This window comes from Carassius auratus, chromosome 10 (assembly GCF_003368295.1).
Source record: "Carassius auratus strain Wakin chromosome 10, ASM336829v1, whole genome shotgun sequence".
NCBI classification, from domain to species: domain Eukaryota; kingdom Metazoa; phylum Chordata; class Actinopteri; order Cypriniformes; family Cyprinidae; genus Carassius; species Carassius auratus.
The window spans coordinates 15,792,809-15,805,349 of NC_039252.1; the positions used below are offsets into that span (position 1 = coordinate 15,792,809).

At 36.2% G+C, this 12,541-nt stretch overlaps 1 protein-coding gene across 1 annotated transcript; it reads right to left on the reverse strand.

The window, feature by feature from the left end:
* Positions 1 to 290: 290 nt before the first annotated feature.
* LOC113110050 (receptor-interacting serine/threonine-protein kinase 4-like) lies at positions 291 to 11,196 on the reverse strand. The gene is made up of 8 exons (XM_026274051.1): positions 10,825 to 11,196; positions 6,571 to 6,862; positions 4,977 to 5,125; positions 4,803 to 4,852; positions 3,441 to 3,599; positions 3,046 to 3,158; positions 2,331 to 2,574; positions 291 to 1,826 (listed from the first exon to the last, which is right to left on the reverse strand). Exons 1-8 carry the CDS (start codon positions 11,004 to 11,006, stop codon positions 544 to 546), a joined length of 2,472 nt encoding a protein of 823 aa, XP_026129836.1. The 5' UTR covers positions 11,007 to 11,196; the 3' UTR covers positions 291 to 543.
* Positions 11,197 to 12,541: the final 1,345 nt, after the last annotated feature.

The window sequence follows — 12,541 nt, forward strand, 5'->3', positions numbered from 1 at the left end:
ATAGCTATGAAGTGCAATATTAAGCTAATATAGGGTAAGCTTATTCTAATAATTTGCTACAACAGAAATGTCTAAACAATTATGGGCTGGCTTGCACAGCATCAATCACCACTGCACTCTGGTAACAACAAGAAGAAAACGATGAAATCAAAGACATCAAAAAAGTGAAGTGAAATGAAGTACAATATCCAGGCTCTATCTACAGTACATATATATATATATATATATATATATATATATATATATATATATATATATATATATATATATATATATATATATATATATATGTATATATATATATGTATGTATGTGTTTATAAACACACACAAATGCATTTCCAATCACAAAATAACTATTATTAATGAGGAAAGACAACGAGAGCCCAAACCCTGGAGGAAATATCGGTCAATATTTTGAAAAATTATTACTTACAATATGTACACATCCAGTATCAATGTAGGAATTATAAAAAGAGAAAGTGTCTATGAGCATATTTGCAGGGGTTCCTGAAGTCCATTAGGTCAAAGCCCAGTAGGATCCTCAACAAAGTGCCGATTCACAGGGAGAGTCTACAGGGATCAGTGTGTTGTCAGTGTTTTTGTGGGTGGTGAGTTTCAGAACAACCACTTTCCTCTGGAGTTTTGCTGGAGTGAAAGGATTCGGGCTCTCCGGCTCCGATTCTGATGTGTAGTCTAGCGAATGTTCTCGGATGGGCTGTGGAGACATTGGTGCTGAATCGGCTCCACGTTCGAGCAGGACACAAATGGCATCTTTGTAGCCACCGCGTACAGCCAGGTGAAGTGGAGTGAATCCATTCCGGTCTTGAGCGTTGGCGACGTCGGGGCAGCTCTGCAGGAGCTCTTTGAGGACCTCACAGTAGCCGCTCTCGGCAGCCAGGTGACTTGCCGTGCGAAGGCCGTGGTTGGCGCTCTCAGGGTCAGCACCCTCCGTCAAAAGCATTTTTACCGTTGGTAGGTGGCCTTTCTGCGCGGCCAGGTGCAAGGCGGTGCAGCCGTTGGCCGTCCGGCTGTGGATATCGGCACCGTGTTTCACAAGCAACCTTGAAGTGCTGGTGTGGCCGGTTTCCGCAGCCACGTGAAGTGGAGTGTGGAGGCCGTCAGAGGTGAGATGCACGTTAGCGCCGAGCTCCACCAGGATCCGTGCCACCCGGTACTGGCCCCTTTGAGATGCCAGATGGAGCGGAGTGCGCCCATCCAATGTCTGGCCATCAACATCAGCACCTGCCTGCTTAACCAGGAGCTTCACAATTCCCAAATGGCCTTTCCAGGCAGCCAGATGTAGCGCCGTCCAGTCATCTTTACCTTTCACATGGACGTCAGCTCCACGACTTAGCAAGACCCTCACCACATTCTCCTGTCCATGGTGGCAGGCGATATGTGTCGGCGTGCGTCCCTGAGCGTCTGTTTCGTTAATGGAAGCACAACGATCAAGAAGTAAACGGGACAGGGCTTCGTCACCGTTCTGGGCTGCGAAGTGTAGAGGTGTGTACTGGTCCTCGTCCTTGGCATTGACATTTGTTGTCTTGCGGCTCAGCAGAATCTCAGACACTCCTTTCAGTCGCTTTTCGGCGGCCAGGTGGAGGGGCGTGGCTCCGTGAATATTGGGCAAATTTGGGTTGCAGTTACTGAGTAGCAGAAACTTAACCGCTTCCTCATTGGCCAGACTCACTGCGAAGTGGAGCAGGTTGCTGCCGCCCTCCAAAAGCAAGTCAACATCTTGTGGTTGGAGGATCTTCATCAGCTTGGCAATGTCCTCAGTGCGAATGGCTTCACAAAGCTTCTTCTTCTGTAACTCACTGGAGTCTAAGTAGCATATAAACACAATGAAGAATAATAAATTAATAAATCCTAGACTTTTAGGATAATCAGATTCATCAAGTTTTTGCTCAGCAAATCTCTGACGATCAATAATATTTGCAGAATCAAATCCAAAACAAATAACAAAATAAAAAACAAACAACTCAAACCAAATAAAACCAACTCAAACTAAATTAAAAAACAAATCAAATAAAAAACAAAAATAAATAAATCAAACCAAACATCTGAAAAGTAAAAGAAAATAACAAAACAAATAAAAAAGCCAAAAGCAACACAAAACAAATAACAAGACAAACAAAACTCAAACAAAATAAAAAAGCAAAACAAAAATATAAAATAAAACAAACAAACTACTAAAAAGTAAAATAAAATAATAAAATAAACTAAACACAGAAAAAAGCAAAACAAACAACAACAAAAAATAAATAAATTAAATACCCTACAAAACAAAAACAAAAAATCAAGATGCTACTGTGGCTTTTCTCTTACCATTCACAGCATTTTCTTTTTCAAAGGACAATGTAATCGAGCCTTGGGATGAAAAAGCTGAGTCCACGGAGGAGATTCCTGACAGTCTCTTGCTGGTGTTGTCTTTGCTCTCAAGGGACTCTTCCTTGACATTGCTAAAACTGCGAGACAAGCCGGAGTCAATCTGACACAGCAGCTCAGACAGGCTGTAGTCTTTCTCAGGTAACATGGCTGACTTCGGCCTCACCGGCTTTTGGTTGTTAGTCTGTATGTGAAGAAAAGTAGAACAGATTCTTTGTAAGAGAACATTTCATCAACAATGAAGATTAGCAACCTTTTTCTTATTTTAGAGCCACATGAATTATAAATGAATACATCACCGTAGATACAAACAGTTAATCCAAATACACAACATTTGACAAATGAAGAACATTGTATTCTTCCTAAAATAAACTGTTTTATATGCTCACAGAAAATAACAAAGGGGTTCTGCTAAAGCAATGCAGTTTGGTGGCATTCTCTGTCTCTGATGAAAGACTGTCATCTTGGTAAAACATTTACACTATGTACTTAGACTAAAACAAACAAATACCAAAGAGTTGCCTAATAACTTGGGAACAGGAAGTCTAAACCTCATTGGAGGTCAATCTAAATGACTCACATGAACATAGCTTGCTGGAAACACTGCTTTACGTAATGGAAAAAGATTCATTTAAATGTATGCATCTGATATTACCTGTTCACTGGAGGCTGGGGCAGGACAAAGGGAAGAGTCTGTTTCTGAAGAAACGGAAGCTCTGGACTCGTCATGAGGTTTGGTGCACAACTCCTCAGCCTCTGAAGTGATCTCTGTAGGAGAACGTGAACAATGTTTCAATGAACAATGATAGTGAACTTTTTTTTTTTAAGGAAAGTCTGGTATACCTCTTTATAGAATTTTTTCCTGAAATTACAAAACCTATTTAGTATAAAAATGGATTGAAGAAACAGGAATGGCACATTGTTTCATGGCAGTTTATTGGTCTGGTTGTCTGGCATATTCGGTCATGTCACTGTTGCAATGCAACTCTGGCTCCTGTGACTCAGCAGGTTCATCTCATCACTAGTGTGATCGAAGTGAGAGACACTCACCTTGAAAATTGGGTCTGGCTTCGGGGGAATGTGCCCAGCATTTCTGCATTAGGGACAGGAAGCCTGAGCAGGCCTGAGGACGACTGCGAGGAATAATGCTGAGATCTGGACGAACGCCCTTCACCACCTTCACCATTATCTGCAGGATGTTATTGTCTCCTATGAAACAGACAGGAGATAAATATCATTCGTTTTTTGCCACGCAAACAGAAAATAAGTGAAACACAAAAGTTATATTTCACTCAAAACATGTCCATTTAGCTGTGCATTTACTGAATGTTTACGAACTGATGACACTGTATTTTATGTATCATCCTCTTTCATTCTTCACTGTTTTAATCCATTTTCAAATCATTTCAAAATGTTAATTCTTTACTTTTATTGTTGTGATTATTTTGATGATCATTTTAATTATATTTATGTAGAGCCCTTTAAATTAACATTATATATGAAATGTGCTATATAAATAAACTTGCCTTCACCACAAAAAATCAACAGAAAAACGATTTTGTATTACTAAAAAAATACAACTCAAAATAGTTTGTAGTACATTTCCCTTAAATTCTAATTTTTAGCAGATCTCAATCATTTTACTTCTTTTGTTTTTTTATATTAGCGTAATGCTTGATACAATGTTTTGTTTTATTTCTGACGATCATAAATATCATAAAATCATAAAAGCAGTACAATTTATTCTACAGTGATGTGTAAGTACTGCAATTTAAATTAAATTTATATAATATATTGTTATTTTTATACTAGTATACTATACTAATAAACATGGAGTGGGGGATTAACATAAGCAAACTTTTTATCTTTTTTTTTTACATACATTTTTGGTTTGGGAGTGTAATATAACATTAAAAAAAATATCAACAAGATCCTAAAGATATTGTTTTCATTAGACCAGTAAAAAGAAATCAACAGTTCTCTCAGAGGCTGCTAATTTCATATCCTGTGATTTCAACTTTCATTGTAAATCAGGATACTATTTATTTTCCTTTTGGAAAGAGTTGTTTGGCAGCCAAATGATTCCATTCACGGCTTCCAAACACAACAATTCTGCCTCTATTTTCAAAACTTTTTTGTTTCAATCTTTCACACTGAATTCTTTTAATTGCTGGTTACAAAAAAAAAAAAAAAGTCATATTTTTCTCTTCCCTTCTAGATTTACCCGGAAATCACAACCAGATAAACACACAGACACTCCCTCACGGAGAGCCAGTCAGATTGAAATGAATGCCAAAAATCCATGTTTACGGGATCTGATGCCGCCCATAGTAAAGATAAACAATAATAAGGCTTCCACACAATCTCAATACCAAAAAAAGAAAACTTTAAGAGACCGATTTTATGACTTACCTTGATATGGCTTCTTCTGAGTGAGGATTCCCCAGATAACAATCGAAAAACTGTGAAGGAACACATGTGTTAGACACACTGACTTAAACATTAAAAGGTGGTTATGATAAACAGAAGCTGATCTCGTATTTCATTTACAATTTCACACAATGACAGCAATCCAAAATGGCTGACCTGTACACGTCGTGTTTAACGTCAGAGATTCGGTCTTTTTCTATGATTCTCTCTGGAGGAAGGTAGGCGATGGTGCCACAAAACCCATCGCGGCTCATATCATCATTCCTGGCAAAGCCGTTCCACCTTGCCAGGCCGAAGTCAGAAATCTAAAAGGATGAACACAATGAATTCGGTTTAGTTTCTAGACTTCACATTTTAAATCAGATTAGGTTTTCTGTAAGTGTTATTTACTGTGATTGTTCCAGAAAGTCACATACAGTTGCTCTACTAGGTGGTGAAGCCGTCATTTTTTTGTAAATGTGTGCATGCATATGTAGGCGTGTGTGTGCCAGCCCTTCATTAACGTTGCCTAGCTTTAGCTTGTTCAGACTGGTCTGGGATGCGTGTTTACATCTAGCCTTTTCAATCCGACACGACGATTCCCACCCATCCCTCGTGACACCTGCTTACTCATCTATGGGAAGGCTGGATATAAATGGGATAAAGCATGGGAAAGCTTTTCAACCCTCAGGGAATTTTCTGGAAAGGTATGTGGGGACCGTGAAAAGAAAATGATAGGTGTGCCCTTCCCCCCGTCACTTCTGAAATCCTTATGAATTTTCCCGTATAGATGATCTGACACGACCGAGATTAAGCCTGTTGTTCGCTCGCCAGCACAGGATTAGGATTAAAATCCTTCACGCTGACAGGATGTTTTCATGAACATGGAACACATAATGTAGACTTGTAAATCAAAATGTAGCTGTTTATTTTTTCAGTGAAATACTATGTATACACTATAATCATTCCTTTAAGGTCATTTATAACATTTTAAAACAGTCTTTCCCAAATTGGGGTTTGTAAAAACACAAGGGGTTCACTGATGAAAATCTACTAATATAATTAAAATTTTTTAAAAAATGTACAGTTAAAATAAAACATTTTCAAAAACACTAAAAGAGATGAAATATTTGATTGTTGTAATCAAAATATTTGATATCTGAAAATCTGTTGTAAAATACTAACTTAAAATATTTTTTATCAAAGGTGTTCATCTTAAATCTTAATAAACAAATAAACAAATGAATACAAATTAATTTAAAATAATTGATCCATCTAGTGAATGAATTGTAGTGCTGTCAAACAATTGCGATTAATCGCATCCAAAATAAAAGTTTTTTTTACATTATATGTGTGTGTACTGTGTATATTTATTATGTATATATAAATACACACATGCAGTATATATTTTGAATATATTTACATCTATATATTTACATTCATATAATTTATACATAAATATATTTAAAAAATAAACATACACATTTTCTTAAATATATACATGTGTGTATTTATATATACATAATAAATGTACACAGTAAACACACATATATTATGTAAACAAAAACTTTTATTTTTATTTGTAATTGCTGCATCAATGCAGTGCAGTTTACTCAGGTAGTGATGAATCACTTCTATTGAAGCTTTAATGCAGTGAATTAACTGTGATCGATTCCTTGGAAGTTCCAAAACATGAGCAATAAGGTCACCACCTTTACAGCAAAAGGAGTCACGGCCTCGTCATGACCAGACGTGGCTCGCTCCGGCTCACCTTGATGTGGTAGTGCGCGTCCAGCAGGATGTTGGCAGGTTTGAGGTCGAGATGAAGGAGGGGCGGGTTCATGCAGTGCAGGAAGTTCATCCCCACCGCCGTCTCGTGGATGATACGGAAACGCAGCTCCCAGGGCAGCGGCTCCGAGGCCAGCAGAGTTTCCAGAGAGCCTGTCTCCATGTATTCCATCACCAGTCCCTGTGGATCGCCGCAGATGCCGTATACGGGGAGGATGTAGCGGAACTTGGCCGCCTCCATCTTTTTGGCCTCCTCTAAAAGTTCAGCACGCTCCCTAAATGACAAAAAAAAACAAATCAGTTCAAAGTCAGACCTGTCGTGGAATGTAAATGGCATTTATTTTGTAAGGAATGTCTGATCATGGAAGGGATCCAGCTGGATTTTAGCTGGATAACTAGCAACACACCCCATTAATCATAAAGAAATCACAGCAAGATGCTTTAATACAAACAACAAGGGAAGGTGCTAAAACCCGTTGGACCTGAGCACAAGCTGACTCATTCATATTATCTGGAAGAATTTTATGAACAATAACACAATGTTTTTTAGCTATGGGCTAAATGAATTTTCAGAGATATAAACGGGCGTCTGAACCAGCATTCATACACACACGAATAGGTTTTTCACAATGCTGTTTACAGTATATTTATCTGCCATCATCTTTTTTATTACATTACAGTATTTAACACTGATAGATATGGGGTTGTATAAATGGCTCTTTTGTACTTTGTTACACAACTCATTTTATAAAGTAAGTAAGTCAGACATGTAGGTCATATATTTTTAAAATGGACTTATTAAGGACATCTTAAAGAGTTTACAATCGGTTTGCTTACTTAACAGCACCAAGAAAAGGCCAAAAGGTCTCTCAATCATGTAACTCAAGAAATCAAGCACAGATATTACACAAAAACTTGCAACGTCAGTAAGTCTGAGATTTGCTTTAGCACTTTATCAGTTAAGTGATTCATTATTTGACTCATATGACGTCAGTGCTTAAGCCAAAGTGACTATGCAGTTCTCAGATTTTAACACATGCTACAGATTTTATATACACACACACACACACACACACACACATATATATATATATATATATATATACATTTATTTTTATTTATTTTTTTTGTAGAATATAAATTAAATTATACTTGCAATTGACTTTAAACTGTTATTTTATACTGAATGGTAACTAGCTTTAATAAAGCTAAGGGAAATCCTAACACCTAATCCATATATGAAATATATTATACAATTAAAATGTCAATAAAATGTGTTCAAAAACAATATGTAAATAATTTGATTTCAATATACTTACGGTTCACATAAATAAAAAAAATAAAAAACTTTAAATGCATTTAAAAATAATTATTTTTAGATACATTTAAGGGTATAATTTTTTATTTATTAAGAGTTAAGCTTTCCATGTGTATTATTGCATTTATTTAATATGAATATATTTCATATACTATATATATTTTCATATACTTACTGTTGTCATAGAAATTTCATAATGCTGATATTTTTTATTTAAATTAGTTTTAGGAAGATTAAGGGAACGTATACCTTTTTAAAAGAAATCATAAAATAAAAAATAAATTAATAAAAAATTTCATATTAATATATAATGTTCACACAGAAAATCCATTTAAAAATACACTTAAGGCCCGTTCACACCAAGCATGATAACTATAAAGAAAACGATAAAGATATCGTTCTAAAAATCATTCTCAATATTAAAGAATAGCGGAGTCCACACCACAACTATAACGATAAATGCACAAAGAAACGATATCGTTGAAAACACTTTCAGAACTATTTATATTTTCTGCTGAATGACAAAAACATTGACAGCCAATCAGAATCAATCCTGCTGTAATGAGCTCGAGAGTTTAAAGCGGAAGACACATGTGCGCTTAGAATAAAGAAACAATATCGTTCGCTGGTGTGGACGCTAATATCGTTATCTTTATAGTTATTGTTCTTGGTGTGAACGGGCCTTTAGAGTTTATATTTTCGACTAAAAAACAGTTGTTTTAAAATGTCTGAGGGAAAGCATAACTCTAAACAAGCAAACAAATAAATATATTAAACAATGAGTGAATAATGTCATACACATAATGTTGATATAAATTGGCTTTAAGAAGACTAAGGTAAAACATAATTCCTTCAAAAGTCTGGTAGGAGAAGTAGGAGAAGTGAGAGGTAGGTAAACGTTTAAAACTAGCCATTCTACTGCCTTGCACTGTTCTGTTCTGCCACCATTCTGAACTCAACAAAAGCTGTTCTTTTCTTTAAAAAAAAGAAAAGACCTGATCCAGTTCGACCGGTTCGGCAACTCTACTAAAGCGGAGGCCTGATGGAGCACAGGAGGACAAAGCCTGCTTTTAAGTCTGTGCCCTGTTTAGATGGAGAAGGCAAATTAGAATTCTTGTACCATCAGATCTCAGGTGCTGATAACCTGTTGTGGTGCCTGTTGAGGGTCACATGGAACATTTATAGGATTCTTTTTGTTTTTTTCCTCCTCAAGCTTGGTGACGCAAAGTGACATCCGCATAAAGATTTCAAAATCAGGTTTTGCAGGAGGACGTGTTAGATTACAGCTGATGCCACCTTGATAACCATGACTGATCAAATCTTCCAGCATTAACGACCTGTTGACGCATCCCTTTGTCAAAGTAATTCTCATATAACACATCAAAGTGCTACATATCAATACTCCCTGTTCTACTTATAGGGCTAGAGGAGTCCCAAAGAAACACACTTAGCCTGTATGCACCTGTATTCATGCTTATTCAAGGCTACTGAAAGATTTATGCCTAAAAGAAATCATTTATCACATGCTAGGTCATGCTAGAGGTGCAATTCATAGTCTTAACTAAAATAACTATCATAATAAGCAGTCTAAATGTTGGTATTTTCATGCAGATGGTTTCAGAAAGAGCTTTATATAGCATTAGTGTGTGCTTCTTAAATGGGTTGACTAGTGACTCAAGACCCCAGCATTATCCACAGCAGACTTACATAAAGACATGATATGATGTGCAATGAGGAAGAATGGAAAATGTAATATACATAAATGTAATTGTTCGTCATGAAAACATTTGGGGAATGTATATATGTATCTGCATGCATATACATAAACACTCTGGCATCAAAAGTGTGTGTGATCAGTTAGATTTTTTTTTTTCTCTCAAAGAAATTAGTGCATTGACATTAAATTAAATGAGGGATGACTTGAACATTCAAAAAAATGTTCTTTCTATTCATCAGAGAATCCTGAGATGATTTCCACATAAATATTACCCTGCCCAAGTGTTTTCAACAATGTAAATAATAAATATTTCTTGAGCACCAAATCAGCTTATTAGAATGATTTCCAAAAGTTCATGTGACACTGAAGACTGGAGTAATGGCTGTTCAATTTTTCAATCACAGTATAATTAATTGGCCCCATTTACCACAAATTCAATGTATATAAATTCACTGTAAATAAATTAATTAATTCTAATAATAAGAATAATATACGAAATACTGTATATTTATTTCATCCTCTATCCATATAACCAGAGGTAAAATGTTATGCGTGTAACTGCAACATCTGCGTGCATACCAAAGGTCTGGGTAATTCTTATGTATGGAAGGTTACTGGGAAACAAAGCTCACATACAGCCACTCCTTATCATGTCAAGACAGCTATACTGGAAAATGGATGTAGTGTAAATGGAAGTCTTTAGACAGATGTTGAGCCATATTCATGGTGTCTTAATGTGTTCGTATGTATATTTGGTGAGGCGGGGGTCATAATCATAGCTCGAGGCAGTATATTATTGCAGTTTCCTGACACAACACGTTGAGGGGTAGCGTCTTTTTGCATGCCAGCATAACAAATATTAATGTGAACAGAATAGACACACATGAACCTTCACATTGCCTTAAATACATGCACATGGACAAAAAAAAAGTTTTTTTGGAATACTGTATATCATTTAAAATAACTAATGGATAAACAAACCAATGAAAATCAATTAATATCAAAACAAACTAATGTTAAAGCATATCTCCAGTTCGACGTAATTAAACTATGGATTTCTTATCGCAAAAACACACTTTCACTTGCCCTTCAGATGATTTTGGTTAACAACCACACACACTCATTCAGACACATACACACAGCTACTTTAAGCACGCTTCCAAGAAGTCTAAACATGTAAAACACTCAAAAAACAAACTTACTTTTCATCTGAATGAAGGCTAGGAGGGCACTTGATCGCCAACCATGTTTTCCATTGCATATGTCGTACTTTGTACACCTGTCCGAAGCCGCCGGAGCCAATCTTTTCCCAACTCCCAAACTCTGAAGCGTCGAAATTTTTTAGAAGTCCCATAATCCCTGGGGAATTTTCTGGGACGTCCATTTTTCAAGCTGTTTGATACGATCCTGTGCGATCTGGACTCTCTTTTTCACATAAAAAGGTTTTCCGTCAAAGACAAACAGGTTGTGAATGGTTCCTTGTTTTTTTCCTGTCTGTACAGACGGCTTCAGTCTGGCCCTACCCCTCTGTTCAGGTGAGGGAAGGGAGGAGCCTAATGACATCATTTCCTGAGCCTGGAACACACAAAGTGGCAAAGAGTCAATTGGCCAGTCTAGTCTTATGACACATGTACCTGTTTATAAGCTAAAGGGCACTGGTGACACCCATAAAGCACTGTTTCAACTTCACTGCATCTAATACAGCGCTAGAAGTTACAAACTTCTCAAATGTCTGCTCTCATGAAGCATGGGAACTGTATTTGACATGCTTCTCCAAGCTTAAGGAATGCTGGTTATCACCCAACACCTTTATAACCTGAGATCACAAGAATTTTAAATTCGTCTCTTAACCCCCTGGAGAAATATACAAATTCTCTAGGATTGCTGAACAATGTCCTGGTTATGTGATACGGCTAAAATGAGTCATGTGGAATGTAAGAAATCATCTAACCCCTTCATATAGACAAGTTTATTTTAGCCAAAGGCTCAAGCAAGCATGAACTCAATTTAGGTCAATCTACACATAGTACCTTCAGGGTAACATTAACTCATTTTACACTGACCTGATTGAGTTTACATCCACCAGACCTTCAAAAATCGCAACGTTCTCATACATAAAAGAGAGTCACACTGCACACTTTTTTGATTCATTATGACTCAGTGGATTATGTAAGGTGATTATGTAAGGTAATTAATCTTAAATAAAATTGTAAATCTTTCCCTTCAGGTTTTTAAAAAGCCATGTAGGTGGTATTTCTGTAATTTTTAACCCATTGGAATGTCTGCCATATTAAGCCTACTGTTTCATCTTTGATACATGAATTTTGAAAAGCCTCTAAATTAATGATCAAAACAATGCTGCAAAATCTACTACATTCTGCCATCTGATTCATAGTTCATACTTTTAAGTAAGAAAAATGCATTTTAGTATTATTCTACACATTTCATCTTTCTTTTTGCTATGACGTGTTATATAAAGTGCATTTTATTTGTAACTCTCTCAGTGTCAATCATCATGGTATTGCATTTTAATTAAAACTACTGAGCCTCGATCATACAACTTAGCATTTAAATATTACTATCTTACGAAGAGATATTATTGTGAGTGACAACTGCTGATATTTATATGAATGTTATTTAAGTAGTTATTATATCACACTATACAATTCTATCACTTTGATTTAATGCGAATTTTATTTTAGGCCATATACATGACAACATCTGCATCAAATTGCATATTTTGTGGGCCTCTGATTAACAATGAGGCGTATGAGCTCCATATGTCACTGTATTAAAACCTGATGTATTATAATTTATGAGACAAAACACAAAGGCAAACTTGAAAGGTATTTTTTTTTTTAACAGTGATTTCATATGATAAGCTTAAAGTGAAACTCACTAGAGATGTCAAAGGCTGTT

Bases quoted from the DNA above. Each gene is read 5' to 3' on its own strand.
- LOC113110050 (XM_026274051.1), bottom strand. From the start codon at position 11,006: ATGGACGTCCCAGAAAATTCCCCAGGGATTATGGGACTTCTAAAAAAT. The intron at 6,863-10,824 runs GTAAGTTTGTTT...TTTGTCATTTAG, and splicing joins AGCCTTCATTCAGATGAAAA to GGAGCGTGCTGAACTTTTAG. The intron at 1,827-2,330 runs GTAAGAGAAAAG...TATGCTACTTAG, and splicing joins AAAAGAAAATGCTGTGAATG to ACTCCAGTGAGTTACAGAAG.